The sequence below is a fragment of the Ambystoma mexicanum genome, chromosome 11, assembly GCF_040938575.1.
Source record: "Ambystoma mexicanum isolate Mex_15411 chromosome 11, UKY_AmexF1_1, whole genome shotgun sequence".
Lineage (NCBI taxonomy): Eukaryota > Metazoa > Chordata > Amphibia > Caudata > Ambystomatidae > Ambystoma > Ambystoma mexicanum.
The window spans coordinates 1,021,768,932-1,021,794,888 of NC_090934.1; the positions used below are offsets into that span (position 1 = coordinate 1,021,768,932).

Genomic DNA, 25,957 nt, shown 5'->3' on the forward strand with positions numbered 1-25,957 from the left:
TCCAGTGTTGCCATGTAATCCCCCTGTGTGAGCAGGTCGATTGTATCCTGCAAAGTCACCATACGAAATTTGAGGTTTTACGAATTTGTTCGCTGGGCGCAGATCTAATACAGGGCGCATGGTTAAATCCTTTTTGGGTACAAGGAAGTACACTGAATAAATACCCTCCTTTACCTGTGATAGAGGCACGACCTCTATGGCTTCTTTTTCCAGCAGCAGTTCGACTTCCTGCAGAAGGATGGAGAGGTGTTCCGGTGATCGGCATCTTCCCCATGGGGGTCTGAATGTTGGGGGATCGACTGAATTCGATGCAGTAACCGTGGGATATTGCTGACAGTACCCAGCGGTCCGTGGTAATTCCCTCCCAGGCTTGCAGGAATGATGCTACCGGCCCCCGACCGGAGATGCATGGGAGGGAACCTGAACTTTCGGGTCATTTGGTGTTGGTTTCCGGGGAGCCTCTGGGAGTGGGGCTCCGACCTCTTCACTTGCCCCAACCTTGTCCTCTTTGAGCATACTGTCGACTGGTTCCTTGAGGGGAGCCCGGTTACCGGCTGAGGTGTATTATTGTTGTTGATTTTGTCGTTGGCCACGCCAAAAGCGCCTGTTGCCATAACCTTGCTTATTAGGAGGTCTTGTGATTTGGTCCAGAGTTTTCAGAGTTTCGTGTTCCTTCTTAGCCGTTTCCAATGCGTCATCAACCGCCTTACCAAACAAGTTTGAGTCTTCAGGGGGTTTGTTGATGAGGGACGCCTGTGTTTCTGGCTTGAAAGCCGAGTTTGAGCCAAGCATGTCGCTTAAGAAGTACACCCTGTACTGGTGAACGGCCAGCCGTTTCCGCAGCATCTACGGTGTTCTTGATGATGCTTTGGTTTACCCGAGTACCTTCAGTCACGGTGGCTAATAAGCAGGTTCGCAAGGGCTCAGAGGCTTCTTGTAGGCCTTCGCGCAACAGTCCCCCTGGGGCATCGGCGTAGCTAGCCAACAAAGTTGTATTGTTGGCAATACGCGTGGCAAAAGCTGCCAAGTATGTAATCCTCTTCCCTAAGGCATAAAGCTTCTTCCCCTCTTTGTCTGGGGTTGCTTCGCTAGTAGATAGCGGAACTCCCGCCCTTTTCCTCTTGGTGGTTACTACCAGGGAACCAGGTATGGAATGACCCCTAATATATAAGGGATCCAAAGGTGAGGGGCTAAAAAGCTTCTCGATTCTTGGATTGACCCCTCTAACCAATGCAGGTGTAGATAAAGAGGGAACGAGGCGTCTCTCGACTGAGGCAAGAAGGGGTATGGCTTGGCTAGCAGGCGGCTTTTCCTTAATTATTTTCTCCACAAAATCTACTTGTAGGGTAGTTTCCCCTGTGTCAATTTGAAAATGTGCTGCTGCCTCGTGTAGCATTGCGTTGAAAGTGGGTTGATCATTCACAGGCGAAGGGTCTCTGACCGGTGTGGTCTGAGGAGAAGGCAGATCTAAAACATCAGGGTCTGTTGACGCCCCTGGAGACTGCCAGGGCTGTGGTTTACAAATGTCTGGGTCTTCCTCAAAGTCCCCTACAGGGTCTTGTAGATCCTCAGTATTTAGGAATTCTACCTTTTCCTGAAAATGTGGATCCTCTTCAGTGAGGTCATATGTATCTATTTTTTCCTCAAGTGGGTCAAAAAGTCTTGGGAATTTAGCTCTAGGGTCTTCAGGGAGTAACTCCCTTGGCCTTTTAGGTGAAAAGTGTTCAGAAGTGGACACAAACCTATCTAGCCTGTCCATACATGATTCAAATATTTCCCTTGTCCACTGGGATAACCCTGAATTGTCTAACGGCGGAAAGGGTTGCTCCTCCGCCTCTAGGCGTCGAGATCTCTCCCATAGCGTGGAGGATATACTCCTTTCACCCTCTGAGAAACCTTCTCTTGGGCCCGACGATGGGGACGTATCTCTGGGTTTTCCCTTCGATATGGAGGGAAGTTCCGGCGTACCCTCCGTCGGTTTCAGCGTTTCTGACTTTCTGAGCAGGTTTCTGTGACTCCTTCACCACCCGTTTCTGTGAGTCCTTGGAGACTATCCTAGCTATGCTTTCGAGGACTAGCTTCTTTGTGGAGGTCTGGTCGCGAATAGTTTTCGGCGGTGCCGGAACCTTACCGTCGACGGACGCCCCCTTTTTCAAGGTGTTTCGACTGATGTTTTGGTGGTAGCGCCCGTATTTGAAGACGGCCAAGTCGCTCGGCGCGCATGCGTCTGCGGGGAGGGCTGCCGGCCCTTACAGTTGGCGGAGGCCGCCGGTAAATTCGGCATCTGTTGGAATTGAGGCCTTCTCCGATTTACTCGACGAATGGCCTTGGGTTGTGTGTTTAATGACTTTCTCGTGTGCGCCAGCGTTGCTGGGGTGTACATCCCCATGAGTAGGGCCGGAGCCAAGCTTTTCCGGGGCGGGGACAGACACGGTGGAGCGAGAGTGCTCCAATGAGAGGTCAACAACCTCCGTTACGGAGGTAGCGTTATCACTATCCCCTTCGTCACACTAGGCGGCGGCCACCGCAAATGAGGAATCAGCCTTCGACATGACGTAGGCTGCCCAACTCTTGACCCTGCGTTCCTTCAAAGTTTTTGGTCGAAGGAGTTTACAGGCCGCACACCCAGCTTCGTTGTGATCGAGGGGTAAGCAGCGGTTACACAGCTTATGCTTGACCTTACACGGAACTTTGCTGTTACAACGTGGGCAAAATCTAAAGGGAGTCCTCTCCATAGCCGAGGACGTCACCAGTGATAACGACCCAGAAGAAAGGCATTCTAGAAGAAAACAGAAATATCCACACCAACCCCCACTCTCCCTACTGCGTAGGCTGGCGAGGCCGGGCCACGTGTTCGGCAGCGCCGATGGATCACCTCCGTCGAAACCACCGCCGTTGAAGATCTTGACTCGGCAGGGAAGTTGAATGGCCGTCGAAAGAGGGCTGGAGGTGCTTTAAGTAAATAATAACTGACAAATCCACCAAGGGTCGAATAAATGGTAAATGGCAATGTCTCTTACGAGCACCGCATAAGGCGACCAGTATTCTGGGCGGAAAAAAACAATCTGAGGGACCTCGACGCGTGAGGGATTTTGAGTACACTACACGTCACTATAGGGATAGTATTACAGACACACCTATGTCGACGTCCCCTTTTCGACTTTCGAAAAACAAGATGAAATACTCTGCAGTGACCACTGGATGTCAGACTATGCACAGCATGTGATTCTAAGTAGATTAACAAACATCAAATACACACACACACACGCACGCACGCACGCACGCACGCACGCACTTTTTTTTTTAAATAACCAAGGATTCCCAGTCTGACGATGGGGAATATTCAAGCATGTGAATCTGTGAAAGATCCAACGCTGGATAACTTTAAGTTGTGACAGAGTTGCACGGTATAGGCTCGTTCACGCAAACTTCTTCCAAGCACCAAAAACACAGACACTTTCTTTACCACAGCCACACCCGCTAAGTCCTCCACTCCCATACTGTTATCTGCCAGCTTGTGAACTTCAACAAAGTGAACTGTTAAGGTCCATTCTTGGGTACTAACAATGTATACTCTGATCAAAGTATCCACAAAAAAAGCACCAAAGTAGGGCTAAGTGCAGGTCAGCCGCTGGGAAATGTCTGCCACAACCAGCACATCAATTAAAGCCAATCACATACAGGGAAGTGTGATATAGCAAAAATGAATCATGTCAATGCCCAATTCAGAAAAGGAAGGACAGAAACACTCCCCTGATAGTTACCAAAGGAAGGAGGCAAAATGCCTCAGGTATTTTTCAGCTAGTTGCCAAGGCGGAAGAGCAGAAGTAAAAGAGCCTGGTGGAATGGTTGTAAATGTCTGCTATGTTTATTATCATTCCTGTGATACTTAAATTCATAATGTACCTCAAAACAGATACCCATGCCATCATGTTTATACTTCTATTTCTCAAAATATTTCTTGGTGAAGAGGCTGTGTATTGCCGTTACTGTATGAGGATACCCACAGAAGCAGAAATACTGTATAAAGTCACCATAAGATTGTAAGGAGAGAAATTCACATTCTTTGAATACTGACTTGAACATCTAGATAAATGGTATTTATTGCTTCACTGTCTAACTAAACATTTATATAGTCTGGCAAAATGATTAAATTCCATTGGAGTATAATTTTGCCTGATGGCCATACAGAAATACAAGTCACTCCACTGAAGCCAATCTAGTGCTAGCTACAAAGGTTAGATGATAATGATACACTCTACTTAGCCAGACACATCAACAATATTACTACCAGAAAATGTTTTATATAAATCCACGCACACACATACTTGGCAAACATTTGTTTTTAAAATGTGTTCATGTCCTTGTGGATTAATTTAGTAGGCATAATCTCCAGCTTTAGGTCTTTGGAAATGGAGATGGAGCTGTAAACTGTGTTTTTCTTTTTAAACTCCGTTACCTTTTCTGCTGAGGCGCCAGTTAACACGAAGGTGGAGAAAACCGGCAGAGGGTATTTACTATTGGATGGCCAGCATTCAATGGTTGCCCCCATCGGCAGGCAGAAGAGAGGCACAGACTCAGGTAGTGGAAAGGACTCGTACTCCTCTTCAGGATACCGGCAAATCAAACCTAGCAAAGTAGGACAAGAAAAGTAAATCATAAAAAGGCACTATTGGAGACAAGATTTCAAGCTGTTTTAAGGAGAAACTATATGTAATGTTTATTTTTTTAATAAAAGAATGGCTGCTGCCTCTTTGCTCTCTTGCCCTCCCACAAGCCTGATTTTTTTCTGACCCCAAGTAGGATATTTACATTTTAAGAGCTGGTTATCATGGAGTTACCCAAGGCCATACTTTTCAAGATGGTATTGAAGCAGGAGTGCACTCTTCAATACCATCCAAGCCAATGACACCTCAGCCCACACTCCTTCCACATCAGCACATACCCAAACCTCGCCAAACCCCTTGCCCCCCCCTACATACACACAGCCCTCCTAATGAGGGGCCAGACGGAAGTAAGCTCATTCCATTCTCCCATGCTCCACTAGGGCGGGGCAAGGGGTAAATGGCATCCTTGAAACAACTTAATTATGGTAATCTGAGTGTTCTGGGATCCTGACACACACACTAAAAAAGTCTACTCTTTCTACTTTATAACACAAATGCTCACACACACACTCTTTTCTTATAAGCATGAAGGGAAAGTTACTCATCTTTGTAACTACTGTAATGCTAGTCGATTATCTCTTTCTTCCATACTTCTGGGCATCCCTTCATAGGGGCGGGACAAAGCCATTTACACCACAAACTGTTTTTCCCTTTAAGACCGTGCACAGTAGTCACAGGGGTGAGCAACCTTTACTTCTTCCTACTTCCCATCCTCTTTCGTCCATACTTCTGGGCAATTGTAAAGAATCAAACGCAAGCAGGAGGAAATAAGCTCATCTGTTCAAACAAACTGATTTCTTAGGACAGCTTGCCTAAAAGCATACAGTAATGCTGATAGTGTCCCATAGGAATGTTGTCTCAGAAAAGCCATAGATGTGGCCTTTGACCTGTAATGATAAACCTATGGAATGTATCTTGGTTTAGAAGATTTCTTTTATAGAGAAACACCCAACATGACAATCCCACCCCATGACAAGAGTAAAAAGCAGAATCCCCGATCCCATGTGCTTCTTTGGGAAGGATGAATATCCACACGGTTGGTTGGGTGAAAACCACTTGGGTTTTACTATAAAACAGATATGTGGTCTTATGTGGTCAGCTGACAAGTGTTTCGACCACTGGGGTCCTTTTCAAGGCTAGTGTATTTAAGTTGAAGCCTGATGAGTCCTGGGCTGTCCAGTCCTGTATAGGCCATAGTAAGTACACCTTTATAGCTGCCCTCTGTATGTCTGGGCTGATTGAGAGTCCTGATAGGCTCGATTGTGCTCTGTCGGTACGCATATGCTGCTCTGAGTGAGCCGACCAACTCACTATACCTTAGAGTGAAGCTATAGGAGTATTCCACACTAGGGCCCACCCCTCTCCTTCCACCCCATGACAATCCCAACCCAAAATTTAAGACTAGAAACAGGCAGTTTTTAATCTGAATATTCTGTTTTATTTAAAATAATAAATCAAGGTGTTCCCTCAATTGGAAAAAAAATAACCTGCCTGGTGTTATCGCGCCAATATTAACATTAAAAATACACAGAAACATCCATTGGTATAAAAGCAAATATGAATAACTATTCTAGACAAACATATGCAATCTTCTCCAATATGAACATTAAAAAAAAATCCCTACTTGTCAGCATAAAATAAAATAATACCATTCCGAACATGTGCTCCACAGTATATAATTGGCTTAATTTTCTCTGACACCATCGACAGGTTTCAAGGAGGAAGGCACCGTGTCCAGCCTCGATGAAGCGGTAAGCGTTGCAAGCACGGCGCTGAAATAGCAAAATTAAATGCACGCGCCTCCGCTCCACCGCACCCGGAGGATCTACCAAGGAAAAACTTGCATTTCGGCACCTTTTGTGCGGTAGTGGCAAATCAATGCTCACTACCTCCATTGAGCACCATGAGGTCTCACCTCATTCCAAGATGACCGTCCGCCATTGTTGCCTAACTCCCTAAACCAAAGCAGCCCAGCTGATGCTGCCGAACCCTGATTGGCCCCCGACCCGACTTCTTCACCCAACCGAGCGCCGGCGGGCAAAGCCGGCCCACCTGCAACAAGGCCCAGCGAATCAAGGCCAATATCTGTCTCGAGCCTGTCTGAGACGCATCTGCCGTTTATGCCATCCACCTTGACCCACGCACCCTGGTTTATCAAAACAGGAAAGCCCTACAAATCGGAACCCTAGAACTCCAGAGACCGCTGTCCTGGCAGCCGCGAACCCATCGATGGACCCTTGCTAGCAGGTATGATGCATCATGCTGCAAGATTGACTCGCCCATCACGCTACCTATAATGCTAACATGACCGCCACTGCCTTCCAACCACCAAGTTACCCCACTGTCCTTTTGTATTGCATAGTACGTTTTAAAACGAGTACTTACCTATTCATTCACGGCCGTTACCGATGTGCCCGTCTCCCTCGACAAACTACAGTGATCCGCCCCCTCTTTTTGGATGCCTGCATATGCATAACAGTTATCTACTCCTGGTTAGCTATACCCGCCTGCCTCAGCAAATGTTCATCTAAGTTGCCCACAAATGCCCATTAGTCACTAGCCAATGCTCAGATTTTCTTGCATGTTCTAAGACTCCACATTTAGGCAGATCATCTACTCATCCGCTAGCATATAGCCCATCTACTCTTGCCTGCTCCAGTAAACCTGTACTTAGGTTGCCTGTTTCAGCAAAATTGCATCTAGGTTGCATGTTCTGGTCATATTGCTTTCAAGTTGCCTATTCTAGCGAAATTGCATCTAGGCTGCCTGTTTCAGGAAATTTGCGTCTAGGTTGCCTGTCCTAGCTATATTGCATCTAGGTTGCCTGTCCTAGCTAAATTGCATCTAGGTTGCCTGTCCTAGCTAAATTGCATCTAGGTTGCCTGTCCTAGCTAAATTGCATCTAGGATGCCTGTCCTAGCTAAATTGCATCTAGGATGCCTGTCCTAGCTAAATTGCATCTAGGATGCCTGTCCTAGCTAAATTGCATCTAGGCTGCCTGTTCTAGCTATATTGTATCTAGGTTGCCTGTTCTAGCTATATTGTATCTAGGTTGCCTGTCCTAGCTATATTGCATCTAGGTTGCCTGTCCTAGCTAAATTGCATCTAAGCTGCCTGTTTCAGGAGATTTGCATCTAGGTTGCCTGTCCTAGTTAAATTGCATCTAAGCTGCCTGTTCTAGATATATTGTATCTAGGTTGCCTGTCCTAGCTAAATTGTATCTAGGTTGCCTGTCCTAGCTATATTGCATCTAGGTTGCCTGTCCTAGCTAAATTGCATCTAAGCTGCCTGTACCAGCTATATTGTATCTAGGTTGCCTGTCCTAGCTAAATTGCATCTAAGCTGCCTGTACCAGCTATATTGTATCTAGGTTGCCTGCCCTAGCTATATTGCATCTAGGTTGCCTGTCCTAGCTATATTGCATCTAGGCTGCCTGTTCTAGCTATACGACATCTGGGTTGCCTGTAACTGTCCACTAGCTCCTAGCCTACCCATCCATGCCTGCTTCAGTAAACTTGCATTTAGGCTACCTATCTTAGTAAAATCTGCATGTATATGCCCACCAGTTACCAGCCAATGTTTACCTACTCTTGCTCACTCTAGCAAACCTGCAGTTAGGCTGCTTGTATATGCCCAATAGCAATTTAGGTTGCAAGTATTCTAAGCCACCTACACTAGCTTACTATGTATCTACCACTACTCTTCACAGTTCTACTCAGAACCGTCCTCTATTTGACCACCCTTCACAATATGAACTTATCCAAACAACCGAATCAACTACCTCACGGTACTATACCCCAGGAGCAAGCCAACATGGCCACTAAACCTTGTAGCCTCCAACAGCGAAACCTAAAATTACGCACCAGACTCCCAAGAATCTATGACCCTCTATCTAAGGCCCAACCCGCTTCTAATCACGATAGGCACACCTTGCATACCACCAACACTCCGCTACATACATACATACATACAACATAGAGCAACACAGACTACAACTTAACAGTTGAATCCTTAGAGAATCCACCTCCCCCCAAAATGCCAACACAAAGTCCAGCTGCATTCCGCCCCAACCACCTTACCTGGAATAAAAGGCGCCTTAATAAACACCCGTTCTATGGTAGCCCATGCAACTGAAATAGCGGACATAATCCAAAACGAGAATTTAGATCTCATCGCCATTACAGAATCCTGGCTTCATCCCGCAGCAGGACCAGCCATTATGCTAGCCATCCCAGATAAATATACCCTTATACGCATGGATCGCACTACGTCTAGAGGTGGCGGCCTTGCAATAATTGTCAAAAATAACCTAGCCTTAAGACTCTCCTCACCACACAATACCAACTCCTGTGAATCCCTCACTGTTAAACTTACCATTGCTAACAATCAAACTATCACTATCCACCTAATATACCGACCACCAGGCCCCATAGGTTCCTTTGAGGAAGACCTCATGAACTTACTATCTAACAATTTAAAAAACTCGACTCAATGTCATCTTAAGCGACTTCAACCTTGGTCTCAACGACTCTCGTGACCCCAATGCCCTACAAATCAACAGCACTCTTGAGGAATTAGGATTCACCCAAAAGATTACAGATCCCACCCACATCAAAGTTAGGACCCTCGATTGGATTGCCGAACATAACTGCCCTAACACTATTAACTCTATAATGCCTCAGCTATCGTCTGACCACTACATGGTATCCTTTACCTTAGAAGCCACCACACACATGAACAATAGTATCCTAGCTCCCACCGCACTTACCAGAAATAAAAAAACATCACCACAGAAAATCTTATCCCCCTCATTCTCCCCACCCTAAACTCCATCCCAGATCAGTCTGACCCAGCCTCTATGGTAGAAAAGTACAATGAAGTGATGCTTGCCTCTTTGGACACTATCGCACCTCTGAAAATTAGAAAGAGCAAACCCCGCAAACACCTAAATACCTGGTTCACACCCCACTGAAAGACATCAGACAAAAGAAACGCCTCAGCAAAAAAACCTGGAGATCAGACCCTCGGACACTAATAAAAATAACCTGAAGAAACTAGCAACCCTCTACAAAAAAGAAATCTTCCTTGCGAAACAAATATCCTACAACACCCGCATCACCCAAGCCAAATCCAACACCAAAGAATTGTTCGCCATCATAAAGGAGGTAGAATCCCCTATCCAAGCTCCTGACTCCTGCCTCAAGGATAAGAACTGGTGCACAGGCATACAAAACGCCCTTGCCAATAAAATAACAATGCTTCAGGCACAGATCAACAACAAAAAAGCATCTATAACTGTCCCAAATATTGTCACTTCCAAGGCCACCACAAACTCACTCCTTACTCAGAAATCCACCCTTTCTCCACCCACACTGGACATCCCTCCCTTCTATTTCCGCAAAGTTTCCATTAAAGAAGTCGAGAAAGTCATCCTCACTCTCAAACCCTCCAACTGCCAGGGTGACATGTCCAGCCCAAACCCATAAAATACGCCGCCCGTGAACTCTCACCCTTTATTACTAAACTCAAACGCTTCTTTCACATCAGGTACCATACCTAGCAACCTGAAACATTCCTGGGTCCTCCCCCTCCTCAAAAAGCAAACCTTGGACTCCTCCATCCCAACCAACTCCCGCACCATAACTAGCATGCCATTTTTACTGAAAATCCTAGACAAAGTAGCTTATTTACAAATTCAGCACCACCTGGAACTAAACCATCTCCTAGGAGTGCGACAGTCCGGTTTCAGACCACAGCATGGGACTGAGACTGCACTCCTAGACCTCAAGGCCCAAATAGACACTAAGAGACAAAGGTACGACTTCACTCCTACTACTCCTCGATCTGTCTGCCGCATTCGATTTGGTAGACCATGCAATACTCTGCAATCACCTGGTCACAGCAGCCTGCTTCTCCCATGAAGCAGTTGCATGGATCCAGTCCTTCTTAGATAACAGGACAATGCGAGTCTTCTCTCCTCTAGAAGCTGCAGACCCTGCACCTATTTCATGCGGCGTACCCCAAGTATCATGTGTATCCCCTACTCTTTACAATATTTTCACAAAGCCCCTTTTTCGATGATCTAGACGGTCTAGGTATCACCTACACGAACTATGCAGATGATACACAGATCCTCATCCTGTTGACGGGAGATTATGACAAGGATTTGGCCTTTGTGAATAGAATCTACCTCATCATCCAGGCATGGATTGCCTCTCACGGTCTATGCCTGAATGATGACAAATTGAACTACTCATTTTAGGCACCTCATCCAACATCAAAAAACTAGGCCCCAACTACGACTCCTTCATAATTGACAATAACACCATTATGGTGGCCAAAGTAGTTAAAACCCTCGGCTTCCATATAGACTCCACGCTTACCTTTGGTAAACAAGTGAGTGCCATGGCCTCAGACACCTCCTACATCTGCAAGTTAATTAGAGCAGCCAAGCCCTTCCTCTCTCCTAATAACTGTGTCACACTAGCAAGAGCACTAATCCTGTCGAAACTTGATTACTGCAATGCCCTCTACGTAGGTAGCAACAAACACATCACCGCCAAAATACAGACACTTCAAAATAATGCCCTAAGAGCCGCCCTAAACTTCCCTAAAAATGCTGATATACCAGACCTCAGGAGATCGACTAACTGGCTTTCCACAAAAGACAAAATTCTTCTTAAAACAGTTTCCCTCACACACAAATGCCTTAACCAAGCAGCCCCGCAATACCTCATAGACAGATTCACCAGACAAACAGCCTCTCGCCCCTTAAGAAAAGCCAACTCCAACCTTCTAATAGTACCCAGATTTAAACTCACTAAATCTGGTGGGAGTAGTTTCGTTGTCAAAGCAGCACAATATTGGAACTCCCTTCCCCCCTGCCCTAAGGGAAGATCTCCCCTACCGGCAATTCAGATCTAAGTTGATCCAACAGCTAAAAGAACATGATGCCTAACCTCTCCCCACTGACATCAGGGATTTCATGTATATTTTGCATTTCTGTTCTGTTTTACTCATATGTCACTCCTTGCCTTATTGTTATTGTAGATATTGTGTGACTCCTTGACATTACAGGTCTACAGCATTGTAACCGTAGCTGTACCTCTATGTTTAATCTGTAACATGTAACCTAAACTGAACAATCCTATTGTTGCCTTCGCGCCTGAATACCCCTGGGTCTGGTGCGCTATATAAATAAATAAACAAACTAACAAGAGTGAGCCTTCTAAAATATAACTGGGAGGGGAAGGAGCTGAATGACCGCCTTGGGGCCCACCCCGAAGATAAACAATTTGAGAATTGTAGACCAGGGAGTTTCATTAAGTTCGTGTGGTCTACCTGTGCACCGTCTGTAAAGGGTGCAGGGAGAAAACAGACACACCGACACTCATTTGATGAAGAAACCATGATAAGGAAAAAATTGATGAATAAGGAGTTGAGCGGTTTGAAAAACTTGTGTTTGAGGAAAGAGTCCAAGAAAATAAATCTAGATCTTTAGAACAGAACTATAAATCTTGGTCCACGGATAGAAACATCTGGAGGTTCCAACAGGATAGTGAGCACATGATGGAGCAAATATGGAAGAGAAAATCTGGGGAATTTTGGGGCGGGGATACAAAAAATTAGAAGGCAAATTAGGTCCCAGACAGTGTAATCTGGTAGCTGAAGCAGACTGGATTCAACACTTAAAGGAAATATTTGGAAACCACAAAAAACTGTGACCCAGAAGAAAAGTGAAGCTGTCAGGGACCTTGCTTTTGATGAGCAATACATCAGTAATCTAATTGGGAGCAGTTCGACATCCAAGGCAGCAGGCCCTAATGGCCCGACATATCGGGTGCTAAAAAACGACCCAGCACTATGGGCCAGATTGCTCAACTGGCTTTTTAGGGAGATCCTGATGAGACAGGAATTCCCACTATCCTGGAAATCAGCTATTATTGTCCCTCTGTTCAAGGGGGGCGATCAGGCATTGGCGACTATCACCTGATCGCCCTCCTGGACATAGATAGTAAACGCTTTATGAGGATCTTGATGGGAGAATTGGTAAAATGGGAAGAGAGAGGGAACATTCTGTCAAAATGCCAAACGGGGGTTCAGAAGGGGTCTGTCCACAGCCCTAAATGGTCTTGTAATAAATCTTATGACTGAAAATACAGGAAAGAAAGGGGAGCAAGAGCTGTATGGGGCGTGGGTGGACTTCTCTAAAGCCTTTGATCAGGTGGATAGAGGCAAACTCTGGCTAAAACTTAGAGACAAGGGCATACCGGAAGGAATTCTGGGTATGCTCATTGAGCTCTATAAGAACACAACGGTCATGAGGAGGATGAGGACGGTCATGTTTCCGAACCAGTGGGGGTAGAGTGGGGAGTTTGCCAGGGCTGCCTAGGAGCTCCTTTTTTCTTTAATTTTTATCTATCTAATATGGGAGAATATCTGGCCCCAGCAGCATTGGCAAGCCCGGTGCTAAATGGCACCAAAATACATTGGCTTGCCTATGTGGATGATGTGGTGGTTTTAGACAAGACCGCAATAGGACTCCAGCGTCTTCTGAATAAATTACAGAGCTACGCAGAGGAAAATGGTTTGGCAATAAATCCCAAAAAATCAAAAATTCTGGCCTTTAAGCACAGAAATAAGAAAGAACACATTCTCTCATTGGATGTTGGGAGGTCAACAAATTCCTAGGTCGGAAGATCTAATCTACCTACGATACAAAATCTATGCATCTCCGGCTGCACGTAAGGTAGAACTTGAAATACAGATGAAAATCAAACAACTTTCGGCAAGGATAAAAAAAAAATCTGCTACGAAATTGTAGAATTTCCCTCCTCCCTCTCATCAAATACTATCAACCCAAAGTCATTCCAATAATACTTTATGGGTTAGAAGCTAAACCCCTTATGTGGAATGGCATTTGGCATAGATGGGAGGGATGGTTGTGGAAAAACGTCCTTGGTTTACCTATGTGCTTACCTATGTCAAACATTAGGTTTGAATTAGGTCTAAGATCTTTGAAAGCACAAGCAGGATGGAAATTAATCTCCCTGTATTGACTCATAATATCACCTCAAGAAGATTCACTATACCAAGATATAAAGGCCCATCTAGCGAATAATAAATCAAAAATGTTAACAGGCCTGGATTATCATATAAAGGAATGGATGGGAAAGATAGACAGTGACATCGAAACATTAGTGAAGAATCCTGTGAAGGTAAAAAAAAACACGATGGGACGAGATGGAATGGATTAATACCATTGATGAAATTCCGTCAGCAGTGAATCCTAATCCACTGCAGAAAGTGGAGAGTAAACAGGGGCATTTAAATAAGTACCTGCTAAAATGTCCAGATTACAGGATTAGGAAAAGGTTTTTGAGATTAAGGCTGAATGTAATCCACAGTGGGGAAGTCCTCGCATAAAGAGGGCTGGGGGAGACAGCAATTCAACTGTGCGATATCTGTAAAAATCCAGCGAGGCAGACTATCAGATATCTATTACTAGACTGCGAAGGAACATCGCATCATAGGCTTGTTGCCTTTGAAAAATTTGGGCTGGAGTCTCAGATTCACATATCAGAGATGCTTTGGGACAGGATGATCTCGTGAAATTCACAAGGACTCTCAATAGCAGTGGTTAGAATGTTGGAAAAGTGTAATATCCACTTCTGAAAGACTTTTTGTGAAAGGTTTTATAAACCAAATACAAATAAAAAAAATTAAAATAAAGTAATCATGTATCCTTTTAACCAGGATCGAATCCCCTTCCCCAGGTTTAAAGCAGGATTTTCCAAATTAAAGTTCAAAATAAAAACGTTCCTTTTACTAGCCAAACTCTGATCAAAATATGACACAAAGTTCTTCTCACTCCAAAAGTCTTTCACTTGGCATTTGTCAAAGCTTTCATAAAACGAAAGAGACTGTTGTGACACTTGTAGTACATATTTCAACATAACTTCTTCTCCTTGAAAAACCAATACATTTGAAATTCATCGTCATTAACAACAACAATACGTCTGTCAGGCTGATTTCACCACAGTTCATCAAACACATTAGTGGCTTTGCCTTTTTGGTCTACCACAATCTTTAACCACAAAGCAGTACTTAAATGTCTTCTTCCTGGTCCACTAACCTGCCAGAACAACCACTAACAATCCCTTTCCTGGTATATTTGCCTACCAGGACAAAACTCCTAACACTTCTACAAGTATTTTGTGGTAAGGCTTGCTTCAACTTTTAAAAGTCTTTGGCTTTCAACAACATTGAAATTCACAACTCTTTCTGTGAGGATACAACACATTGATGCTTTTTGTTCCATCAATTTATTTTCCACATGCAATGCAGGTTATGTTTCTCTCCTCCATGATATTCTACACAAGGAGGATCTCTCTCCTTCTACTTCTGATTTCCTACTTTTACACCACATAACTGTTGGCAATGTCGCCTTGTTATATATGACCTTCTTTGGCGTAAGCAATCCTTGTTATTATCTTGCTCGAATATTGCCTCTTTGTTATTCTGGGAATAATGTTCAATCTTTCTGCAATATTTGTTCTTTACTTTTGCAATGATGGTTATAGTCTTTATGAAGTATTGCCCCTCCTTACTTTGGCAACGCTTGTTATAGTTTTTCTTGTCCTACAAAATGTGCATAAGGCCAATGTGAATTTCTTTCATTAGTTTGGTATTCCAATTGTTTGTTATCAGTCAGCGGGTGACCACGGAGCATCCCGGGATTACCTAATAGAGGCAAACTGACCGGTCTCTGGCTATGCATCTGCTTGCTCATCTGCTACTTCTGTCACTGGTTTACACAGCCTCCATTAGGAATCGTGAAAGGAAATCAACATTACCCTGTTCCTTTCCTTTATGATGTTTAAGTAAAAAGCAATAGGGCTGTAAATCTAAACACCAGCGCATAACTCGGGCATTAGTATCTTTTCTTAGACTCATTCACTTAAGGGGAGCATGATCAGTAACTAGGCACTAGGCAAAATGTCCTACTAGTCACATAATATTTTAGAAGATTTATAGCCCATTTGATGGCAAAGGCTTCAAGTTCCAGAGTGGCATAATTCTTCTCTCACTGAAAAAGTCTTCTGCTAATGTAGATGATGAGAATGTTCTATACAATCATGTATTTGTTTCAATTGTGAAAAACCTAAAGGTTTTCCCCTTCCCACTCCTGGAGTAGCCTCTAAACAGGTAGCCAGGGGAGCGCCATCGCTTTTCGATCCCAACCCTGGGGGCTGACTAGCGAGGGAGGATCACCTGGGTAGAGGGTCCTGTGGGATTGGGGAGGGATTACCCAAAGGTGAGACATGGTATCCCCCTTTCTGAACACCCCCCCTACACGACATTCCCTCTGCCTATATGGCTCACTGTTCCCCAGACACCCGTTTCCCCATTCCTTTGACAAAAGGACAGACGAGGAAGAGGAGCCTTTGACCAGTATACTCTTCTTCTCCAAAACACCACGGTGCCATTAAAATGAAGAAACTATATTCGTAGGCACTCTACTATTTTCATGAATGCCCCACTAACAAGGTCAGGCGAAGTCAGGCACTGGGCAAAGATTGTATCCACCTGAAGCCTGTTAACACTTCACAGGAGTATAAAAGGAGTAGCTGCAAGAAACAAAAAGAACAAGTTGGAGCATGAGAAGGAACCAGAGTCAAAGAGCGAGCTGACGGGCAACTGGGAAAGGCTGTAGACCCCGAGATCTGCTGTCGGAGAATGGAGCACCGAGACGCTGAGACCCCGTGGTTTGAGAAGGCTACACAAAGCGTGGCGAGGGAGCTGTGACTCCAAAGATCCAGAAGGGGATGGCGTGATATGCTGATCTCTGAAGGGAAGTCCTTTAAGAGGTGCACGTTCCCCGGTGCCAGCGAGGCAGCCCAGGAGTGTCGGAGGGGCAGGCGAGGAACCCCTAACCTCGACACAACATAACCGCAAAAGCTACACTGAAGTAATCACAACTGGTGAGTTCAAAGTGAGATGGGAGCCTGGTTGGTGAAAGACGCGAAGCATGAGAGATAATTTGTTGCAAGTGAAGGACAAGCGTAGGATGAAAGACGCGCTGAAAAGAAAGCTTAAATGGTACATTGCGAACTGTAATATGAACGCAATAATTGTGAAAACGAAGGATACAAAGTAACAGAGTGGTCCTGTGTACGTTTACACGTTGTCGAAGTACTCTGTTGAAATTGAATCACTCTCCAAAAGTGCAGGGGAGCGGTGCGAAGCTCAAAGTAAGAGCAAAATTGAAAGGATGAGAGGGGAGCTGCACGAGATAGGAAGAGCAAGCTGATGCCCCAAAAGAAGCTAAAGAGTGCCTGGAGCACGACCCCGTTTGTGAACTGTGATAAAATCGATAGAGTGCCGGGGGCGCGATCCCATGAAGCCAAGGTATTGGGGTAGTTGCGCACAAGGCTGAGTAAAACTGTGCGCTCTCAAAAGTCTCTGATAGTAAGAGTTGTTAAGAACTGTTGGGGAAGGGAACCCCATTTTTGAACGAGAGAATCTGATGTGAAGAGAGACCATCGAACTGCCAAGTTGTTGGAATTGTAGGGGAAGGAAACCCCTGATAAACCAGAGCAATAGAGTCTTGTGAAAGCAATATATTTTGAACTGTGAAATTCCTGAGCGAAGGTTACGAGAAGGGCTTCTAGTATGTTGAGAAAGAAAGTTGTTAGAAACCTGAAGGAACTTTGTATGAACTATTTGAACCCAAGGAACTTTGTTGAATCCTAAGTAACTCAAGCTTGTTGAGGGGAGCTCTGGGACAGCTCCAGTGCCATCCTGATATTATTTTGACTCAATGTTTCATTTTGATCAAATCCCGTACACATTATTGTTCTAGGAGAAAGTGAAGGCAAGCATAAGTTTGACACAGACATTGTTATTATTTGGACTGACAGACATTTGACTGCCTTTTGACTTAGTTTAATGGTTGAGACTACTCCCATTTCAAAATAGGGCCAGTTAGGAAGTCTCCAACCCCTTTTCAAGTTAACAAACGTTTGTTTCCTTGTGTCTGTGTCTACATTTTGATGCCATGCACACCTCACACAATACAGCCCCAAGACCAGTGTGTGATGCACTGTTTGTAGCGTAAATGTTCTATTGAAGTCTGCCACCTTCAAGACAGGTTCACTACATAAGATATGTTTTAATTTGTCAACACATACCTGATCTTCTGAATGCCATTTAAGTTTTTGAGGTTCTGCGTTTCTAAGCTTGTCTGTGAGAAGGGAAGTAACAGAAGCGAAATTAGGGATGAATCTTCTATAGTAACCCACTAGGCCCAGAAAGGCCTGTGGTGTTCTCTCAGTTTTGGGAGCCTGAATTTCTATGACAGCTTTGACCTTTCCAGTCTGGGATTGAACTGAATCCATTTCCCACAAAGCAGCCTAGCTATTTTACTGCAGATCTAGCCAGATGACACTTCTTTGGATTGGCAGCAAGTCTAATTTTCCTTGGGGCCCTAGTAACCTTATATAAATATGACATATGTTCTGGCCATATCTTACTATGTATGATGATATTGTCAATGCAAGCACCAAGGAATGAAGCGTATTGTCTGAGAACTTGGTCCATTAGTATTTGGAAGGTAGCTGGGGTGCCATGCAACCTGAAAGGAAAAACCTTAAATTAGAACAAACTTATCAGAGTGGAAAAGGCTGTTTTAGGTTGGTCTATGGCGTTAATTGGTACTTGGCAATATCCTTTCGTCAAGACAATGGGAGAAAGATATACAGCATCTCCCAACATATCAATCAGAACGTCTATCCTGGGCATGGGATAGCTATAAAACTGTGATACCTTATTGACTTTTCTAAAGTCAAAACAAAACCTCCATGAACAATCAAGTTTATCAGCTAGCACAATAGGAGAAGACCAAGGCATTTGTGAGGTCTCAACAAAATCTGCTTTTAACATAGCCTCTATTTCTTCTTGAATAATATGTTTCCTACTCTCAGGAATCCTATAAGGCTTCCAATGAATAACCTTTCCTGGAGGAGTACAAATACGATGATAGATCCCTTTTACTCTACCCATTTCAGCCTTAAACATATAAGGGAACTGTAGTAGGTCCATCGGATCTTGTTTTTGATTATGTGGTACGTCAGGAGAAATTAATTTGTTGGTATCACTTTCTTCAGTTAATAGGATGGTAATATTATCAAAGTATTTTTAATAGACTCCTCTTTCCATTCTTTAAGTACATTAATATGATACATGTGGGTATTTAGCTTCCTAGGTCCATTTGTTCTCGGATTTCATAAGGGACATGCCACCTGGAAAGCATTCTATTTCCAGAAGATGGAAGCAAAACCAATACCTTTTGACCTACAAAAAACAATCTCATCACAGATTTCTTGTTATAGTATTCTTTTTTGATGCTATTTTAGGTTGAACTATATTTTGAACTGCTGTCATATGTTCTTTCAATCGTTCTGCTGTTTGGGATAGTGGGATGGGAGCTCTCTCTCCTTCGTCCCAACTTTCACGTAACCTATCCAACACATCTTTAGGCTATCTTCCGTATGACAGTTCGGAGGGGGAAATACCCATGGAAGACTGAGGAGTCTTTCTAATGGCAAACAGGGCCCAAGGAATCAAATTTACCCCAATTCTTTCCGTATGCTTCTACTAGTTGCTTTAAGATGTGTTTTAGAGTCTGATTGTATCTTTCCACTAATCCGTCAGTTTGGGGATGATAAATGAATGTGCCTAAAGTTTTAATCCGAAAAATTTCTTTAACTTCAGCCATAGATTTACTCATTAATGTGGATCCTTGATCTGTCCAAATTTCTTTTGGGAATCCAATTCAGGAAAAGAAAGGGAGTAAATGCTTCAGAATTTGCTGTGATGTGTTATTTCTCAATGGAAAGGCCTCTGGGTAGCCGGTTGCATAATCCAAAATTACAAATATATGTTTGTTCCCTTGCTTTAAGGTTTCTAAGGGACCTACTATGTCCATCCCTATCCGTGAAAATTGAAAATCCATAATAGGTAAGGGTAGTAATGGAATTGGAGGAGGAATTTGGGTACTGGTTTTCTGACATAGGGCACATGAACTGGCAATATTCTTTATGTCAAAATAAATTCCCGGCCAATGGAATCTATTCACAATTTGGGCCTGAGTCTTTGCAGTTCCTAAATGACCTCCTGTTAAATGGGAATGAGCCATTTCCAGAACAATATTTGTGTGGCTTTTGGGTATTATAATTTGTGATCTAGGTATACCTGCTGGTTCTGAATCCCCCTATATAGCAATCCAGACAGTAGAAAAAAAAAAAAGAAATGGTCCGGTCTCTTCCCTTCCTTCATCCTCTAATATTACTTGAATGAAGGGCTCTGCTAACAAGGCATCATTTCTTTGAGCAAAAGTCAAGTCAGGAATAATCTCTTCCTCAACATTAGGTCTTATTATTGGTTCCACAGGAGGTTCTCCATCTGCTTCACCAAAACCCTGAGTTACTCTGTTTGGTCACAGTATTTAACCTCTTTTGGTTTTCAAAACAGAGCCTTCTCCAATATTCCCTGAGCTATTATTTCTCCAGCTTTAACTTGATAGGCTTTCTTCCCATTGTTTTGTATTCATATTTTGATATCTCCCCTATGGTCAGGATCAATTACTCCTGCCAATATGTCTAAGCCATCGCGCCAGGCTAGCCCTGACAGAGGTGAGTCGGACATAGGTACCAGTGGGAGGAAAAATTATTAAATCTGTGGGTATCAATACTCTGTCTCCAGGTTGAATTTATTACCCTCTACTACTATAGCCATCAAATCCTATAGACTGTCCAGAGCAATAGTAGGAGCAGAGGCCCTTGTACTAAGTTTTCCAAATGTAAGGGTTACCCAATTTGTATCAATTGACTCCAGTCACACTCTTTATAGCAAATATGAAGGGTCAGAAATGCATTCTGCCTGTTGGATCAGTCTGGGTTTATGCCAAGTCACTCCGTGGCACTGAATCTTAGTCGGCTGTTTTGCATTATGTGTTAGATTAACCAGCGGGCCCCTGAGCCTCCCTGGACGCTGAGAAAGCGTGGGACATGTGTTTATGGTCCTGCAGTGCTATCAGTTTAGACAGTATTTTATAAGTTGCTTACACCTGCTATATGCAAGGCCTGTGGCTAGGGTTTGTACTAACCACATCATCTCGCAGTTGTTGCAGCTGAAGAGGAGCATGAGGCACGGGTGACTGTTGTCCCCCCTGCTTTTTGTGGTTACTATTGAGCCCTTGGCTGCACGCATGAGAACATTGCATGGGCATAGGGGAATCCGGATATTGGGCAACCCGCAGGTCATCGCCTTATATGCTGATGATACTGTTTTGTATATCCGGGACCCAGAGATTAATATGGGCCCCATAATGGACACAGTGAACGAGTTCACCAACTACTCAGGATACAGGATTAATAAATCCAAATCTGGGTTTTTGCCGCTTACGGAAGCTACGACCACCCCGCCAGATTTACTGGGGTTCATATGGGTTCCAGTGCGATTCAGGTATCTCGGATTAGTAATTTCAAGGTCACAAAAATCTTTGTATGTTGATAACCATGCAGATTATCTGCAGGCACTAGGGGCTAAAATGAAACTGAGGTCCAAGCTCCATTTGTATGGTAGACTTTCCCTGCTCAAAATTATTGTTCTCCCCAAAGATCTTTATTACTCTGTAATGTCTATATATGGCCAGGGAGGGAGTTCTTTACAAGATTACGATCGCTTTCTGTTACGCTCACCTGGTTCCCACGGGGGCGTCGACCGGAACTGGGCCGCTGTTATTTCCACCAGCGTGACGTGTAGCGCCGAGATGACTGACTGGACTGGCCCGCTCAGCCTAGTTTGTCTGGCTCGCAAGAATATTCTTCTGCAAAGGAGAAGAGGAATTAACCACCCGTGGAATTGAGTGTCAACCCACCTTCCCCACTCCCGTTGTCTTCCCACTGATCACTCTTGATGTCCCCTCCTTAGTCTCACCTGATGGTTCGGAAGGATGAGCTCTCCATCCTGCGTCGACCGCAGGGGCGCGTTGATGACCAGTTACTTCACTGGCGTAGAGGAATTGGTGAGTTCCAGTATTGACTCTAAAGTCCAATTGTTCATAAGAGTTCAAATGTCTGCTCTTCACTCTGTCCGATTCTTTGCAGGTTGCCGATTAATCCACTTGAGGTTTTCCAAATGGCACTCAGTAAGATTCAGGTAAGTCTATAGTGTTTTTCCCCTTAGGGGCCAGGGTACGGCGATGAAGCAGAGTTGACTGTGCCGACCCGAGATGAGGTGAGACCCCCGTGGTAAATCAGGTAAGTTTTGTGGGGGGTAACTGGTATTGTCCTTGCTTTCTCCCCTTAGGGGCCGGGGTGCAGCGATGAAGCAGAGTTGACTGCGCCGACCCGAAATGAGGTGAGTACCTCCAGTGGTAAATCAGGTAAGTCCTTGGGGGTAGCTTGTATGGCCTTAGAGAGTCCTCTTGCTCACCTTGCTGTCTTTGTCTCCTTAGGTGTCGGAGGGCAGCCGCGAGATGGAGAGAGCGTGATGGAATGCTGAAGTACCGCCAAGCAGGTGAGTTCAGCGTTGCGCCGTAGGAATGCGAAGCGATGCTTCAAAGACTTCTGTCTTTCAGTTCCGTGGCGAAATGGATCAGGATTCAGGTAAGGATTAAAGTTAAAACTCCTGTTCTAACCTTTATCCTTTTTGTCTTCTTGTTTCAGGAGTCCCAGGACTGAAGCGGGCGTGGCTGAAGACTGGAGCTGCTGAAAACACAGTGAGCGTTACACTGCAGCAAGCAGAATAACGCAAAGCACGTGTGGCTGTCCGGGCGTGGTTTAAATTGCCTTGGAAGAAGATCCAGGTAAGTATTCTTCCACAGCCCCACCCAAGTAACAAAATAGTCCCTTCAGTAAAATAGTCCCTCCTAAGCCTCATTTGGCTTGAGTCTTCATGCAGCATGGTCTGCCTCAGGTGAGTATGCAGCATGGTCTGCTTCAGGTAAGTTATCAATAATGAGCCTGGCGCCCATGGCGCCAGGACTGACTTTATCTTTATGAGTCTGGCGCCATAGGCGCCAGGACTGTACCCAAACAGCCCCTAACTGGGGCTTTTGGGCATGCTCCAAGCGGCATGATGCCTGCTTCCGGGGCTGTTGGGCCTGGTCTGGTCTTCCGGGGGCAGGCATCATGACAGCACTCCCCCTCAAGGCCCCTCCTAAAGTCGTTCTCCCCCTTGGCCGTGGTTTGTCTGGAAATTCCCGATGGAACCTCTTCACTAAACGAGGTGCATGCACGTGGTCACTAGGTTCCCAAGACCTTTCCTGTGGACCATAACCTTTCCAGTCAATTAGGTAAAAGAGTTTTGATCTCACTCTTTTTGAGTCCAAAATATTCTTGACTTCGAACTCAGGCTCCCCGTCTATGAGGATAGGTTCAGATGGAGTGGTTAGCCTTGTTCCTGGTTGCAGTGGCTTCAAAAGAGACACGTGGAAAACGGGATGGATTCGCATATGAGCAGGTAGGTCCAACTTGACGGCCACTGGGTTAATAATTGCCTTGACAGAAAAAGGTCCCAAATACCTGGGTTTAAAGGTCCGAGTCCCCTTGAGTGGTAAGTGCTTAGTGGCTAACCATACTTGGTCCCCTATTTGGTATTGAGGAGCTTACCTTCTGTGCTGATCCGCATCCTTTTTGTATTTTTCCTTATCCTTTTGCAAATGGATGGTTGCTTCTTTAAAGGCTTGTGTAATAATAGCGTGGAGATGGTCCACTGCAGGCATCTCTAAATGCAGGGGTGAGTCCAAATCCGAGGTTCGAGGATGGTGCCCATAATTGGTAAAAAAAGGACTTTGTCCAGTTCCTGAGTGTACGGAATTATTGTACGCATACTCTGCGATCCACAGAATGTCTTTCCAATTCCCCTCAGACTGATGTAGCATACAACGGAGGTACTGTTCAAGAGTCTGGCTGGTCCTCTCCGTTTGACCGTCGGTCTGAGGGTGGTGACTGGTCGAAAGCCTAACATCAATTTGTGCCAGTTGGCAGCATTTCCTCCAAAAACGTGAAATGAATTGACTGCCCCGATCTGAAATTAACACTGAAGGAAAGCCATGCAGGCGGACAACATTTTCAAGGAATTCCTTGGCCAGGATTGAAGCTGAAGGTATCCCTTTTAAAGGAAAGAAGTGGGCCATTTTAGAAAAAAGATCTACAATAACTAGAATGGTATTGTAACCTTGGTACGGGGGTAAATCTGTGATGAAGTCTAATGACAAGGTATGCCAAGGGGTAGGTGGTATGTCTAATGGTTGCAATAATCCAGCAGGTTTTTTCTTCTGCCCTTTATTTTGTGCGCAAATGCCACAAGACATGACAAATGACTTGACATCCTTTCGCCAGGTAGGCCACCAAAATTGCTTCCTAATTTTAGCTTTGGTTTTTGCAATACCCGGATGCCCTTCTATTAAGGTGTCATGGTAATGGGAAATGACAAGTTTCTGTAGTTCCTTTTGCGGTAAAAATAGCCGGCCTTGGTAATAAGGTAAATCATCGATGACAGAGTACTCTGGACCTTTCTTTGCCCAGTCCTGCAGGGCAATGGAATCGAAGAGTTGGTGGATCTTGTTTTGAATGTTTTCCAGTGTCTGTATGGAAGTCAGGCCAAGGATTCTCTGTTCCGGAATTATGGGTACGGGTTCTAAAGTTATTTCTGCTTCTCCCATTCCAATCCGGGACAACGCGTCTGCTTTACCATTCTTACAACCTGGTCGATAGGTTATTACAAAATCAAACTCGGCGAAGAACAATGCCCAACGAAGTTGACGCGAAGATTGGGCTTTGGATGTCTTTAGGTATTGTAAATTGCGGTGATCGGTGATGACCGTGATGGTATGTCTGGCACCCAGTAGATAGTGCCGCCAAGCCTTGAAGGCGGACTTGATGGCCAGCAGCTCCTTGTCGGTTATGGCATAGTTTAATTCGGGGGCTGAACATTTTCTTGACCAGAACGCCACTGGGTGAAGCTGGTTAGTTTCGGGATCCTTTTGGGAAAGGACTGCTCCCATGGCTGAACTGGATGCATCTGTTTCCACTATGTAGGGAAGCTCGGGGCGCGGGTGTCTTAATATGGGAGCAGATGTGAATTTAGCTTTTAACTCTTGGAAGGCGTTCTCGGCTTCCTCTGTCCACACAAAGCGTTTGTTTTTTCGCAATATTGTTGTGATGGGATGTACAATGTGCGAGAAGTCCGGGATAAACCTGCGGTAGAAATTGGCAAAGCCAAGCATACTTTGAACTCCTTTGATTGAACTTGGCGAAGGCCAATTAAGAATGGCATCCACTTTTCGTGTATCCATCCGGATTCCTCTCTGGGTCAGAATAAATCCAAGGAATTCCACTTCCGTAGTGTGGAAGATGCATTTTTCCAGTTTAGCATATAATTTATGCTGGCGTAACTTCTCTAGGACTGCTCGGACGTGTTTTACATGCTCAGATTCTGATAAAGAGTATACTAAGATGTCGTCGATGTAAACGACCACACAAACGTCGATAAGCTCTCGGAGGACATCGTTCATGAAGAACTGGAAGGCTGCTGGTGCATTGCATAGTCCGAAGGGCATCACCTGGTACTAAAATAGTCCGTACTTGGTGCGAAAAGCAGTCTTCCATTCGTCACCCTCTTTGACACGTACCAGATGATATGCCCCCCGAAGGTCTAGTTTCGTGTATATACAAGCGTCCTTCACCTGGTCTACTAGTTCTGGGATGAAAGGCAGTGGGTATCGATTCTTGATGGTTATCTGATTCAGTGCGCGGTAGTCTATACATGTTCTAAGGTCGCCTTCCTTTTTCAGTACGAAGAACAAAGCTGAAGATGCAGGGGATTTGGACGGGCGAATGAAGCCATTAGCAAGGTACTGGTCTAGGTACTGGCGCAAATGAAGATTTTTGGGTTCCGTAAGGGCATAGATTCTGCTGCAAGGTGGTTGTGCTCCAGGTACAAGATCTATTTGACAATCATACCATCTGTGAGGTGGTAAGGTGTTTGCCTGTTCCTTTTGGAAGACATCCTGAAAGTCTTGGTATTCAACAGGTAATTGCATGGCTACTGGAATTACTGGGGCCAGGACTGAGTTTTGAGTTTTCCTTGGGTAGCAGGTGTGAGCACATTCTGGGAAGGTTAGTCTCTTCTCTCGCCAATCAATACAGGGATTATGTTTTTCCAACCAAGGTATCCCCAGTATCAGCTGAAACTGTGGGGCCTTGATTAAGTCAAACATC

The 25,957-nt window shown here is 44.7% G+C and overlaps 1 protein-coding gene across 8 annotated transcripts in view; it reads right to left on the reverse strand.

Annotated features, from left to right (window-relative positions):
* Window positions 1-25,957, reverse strand: part of DENND4A (DENN domain containing 4A) — a 2,028,245-nt gene that overhangs the window by 1,138,903 nt on the left and 863,385 nt on the right. For all 8 annotated transcript variants that reach the window (XM_069624248.1, XM_069624254.1, XM_069624251.1 and 5 more), the window contains one exon: window positions 4,460-4,629. In XM_069624248.1, coding sequence (XP_069480349.1) covers window positions 4,460-4,629 — 170 coding nt within the window. The remainder of the gene's footprint in view (window positions 1-4,459; window positions 4,630-25,957) is intronic.